General features: G+C 45.1%; 1 protein-coding gene across 1 annotated transcript; it reads left to right on the forward strand.

Moving 5' to 3' along the window:
- Window positions 1-84: 84 nt before the first annotated feature.
- On the forward strand, window positions 85-264 carry H257_19005 (hypothetical protein; the record flags this gene model as incomplete). The annotated part of the gene is made up of 1 exon (XM_009848162.1): window positions 85-264. The coding sequence occupies one exon, from the start codon at window positions 85-87 to the stop codon at window positions 262-264; it is 180 nt and encodes a 59-aa protein (XP_009846464.1).
- Window positions 265-1,369: the final 1,105 nt, after the last annotated feature.

The raw sequence follows: 1,369 nt of genomic DNA on the forward strand, positions 1-1,369 counted from the left end.
TATCACCCCAACGAAGCCAAGTTTGCCTCCCGGCCTATTCCGAAAGCTACTCCTGTTATTCTAGACGAATCCACCGGCGAAGAAATGTATATTGTCGAGAAACTGCTCAAGAAGCGACAGTTCAATCGCAAATTGGAGTACTTGGTCAAGTGGCATGGACAGCCCGAAAGCGAAGCCACGTGGGAACTGATGAAGGACATCAAGCATGTTGTGCACTTCAAGCAACTCGTCCAAGACTTGGAGTCAAGGCGTTTCAAGGTGTAGCAAGACGTCAGGGGGAGAATGCAGCGATGTGACAGGTGGGTTAACGGATAGCCACCACCTTGCCCGCACCCAGCTCCTAAGTACCTGGCTCATGACGAACCCTAGCTAATGCTTGCCTAGGAATGTGTCTCAAGGGCAAGTATGGCTTAGAACCGCTAGCCTAGTGAAGTTCCCGAATGTCTCAACCGCACCCGCATCCATTGTATACAAAAGTGCATATTAGTGTAGAAGTAGTGAAGTAGACTAAGAAGATTAGTGGTTGCGGTTGCATCCAATCCAGCAAAACATCATCTGTAGAGTCCAGTTGGTTGTTGCTACTACTCCGGTGTATTCGCATCTATTACTTCTACGTAATGAGGCCCCCCAAACTTCCGTGTTAAGTGTACAGTGCTTGCAGTGGTGTCGGGCAGGCTAGGATTCAACTTGATGCGGGGGGATCTGTGAAATATTCTACATATTACACTATTTAAGCCAACAGCAGCCACACGTAATACAGTGCTGCATGTAAAGTATTTGTTGGGAAAGGGCTTTATAACAGTGCAAGGGGGGGAGACTGCATGTTGTATTCAGACATTATCAACTATTCAATCAATTGCCAACTACAAGTAATGTAGATACATTATAGCGGCCCCTAACTAAACGTTAACGCTAGTGCCTAATATTCGCCACGTTAACCACCCTATATTACCTGTCCCCCCTTCACTATGAACTACTTCGACTACGAAGTACTACGTACTGTACGTCTTGACCTACCTGAACATACTTTTCGTTCAGAATCTGGTAAATTGTTCAATTCTATGTAGACTATACTGTACATGATACCATACCGGCATCGTCGATGAAAACAATGGATGGACTACATAGTATCGGTGCAGTAAAGTACAGAGACCACCGCCTAATCATCCGTGAAATGGGCGACCGTCAAGGCTTTGAACTACAAACGCTTTACCTATCGAACTCCTTCAACTCATGCGAGCAAGAACTATTCAGAGTTTAATACAAACCTTAAACTCTGTTAGTGAAACATGTAGCTCACCTAATACATACATGAGGCCATTAAGTGCCCGCTGAGCGATGTTAACTTTACAGCGTAATACTTCAAGTA

The sequence above is a fragment of the Aphanomyces astaci genome (assembly GCF_000520075.1).
Source record: "Aphanomyces astaci strain APO3 unplaced genomic scaffold supercont1.307, whole genome shotgun sequence".
NCBI lineage: Eukaryota > Oomycota > Saprolegniomycetes > Saprolegniales > Verrucalvaceae > Aphanomyces > Aphanomyces astaci.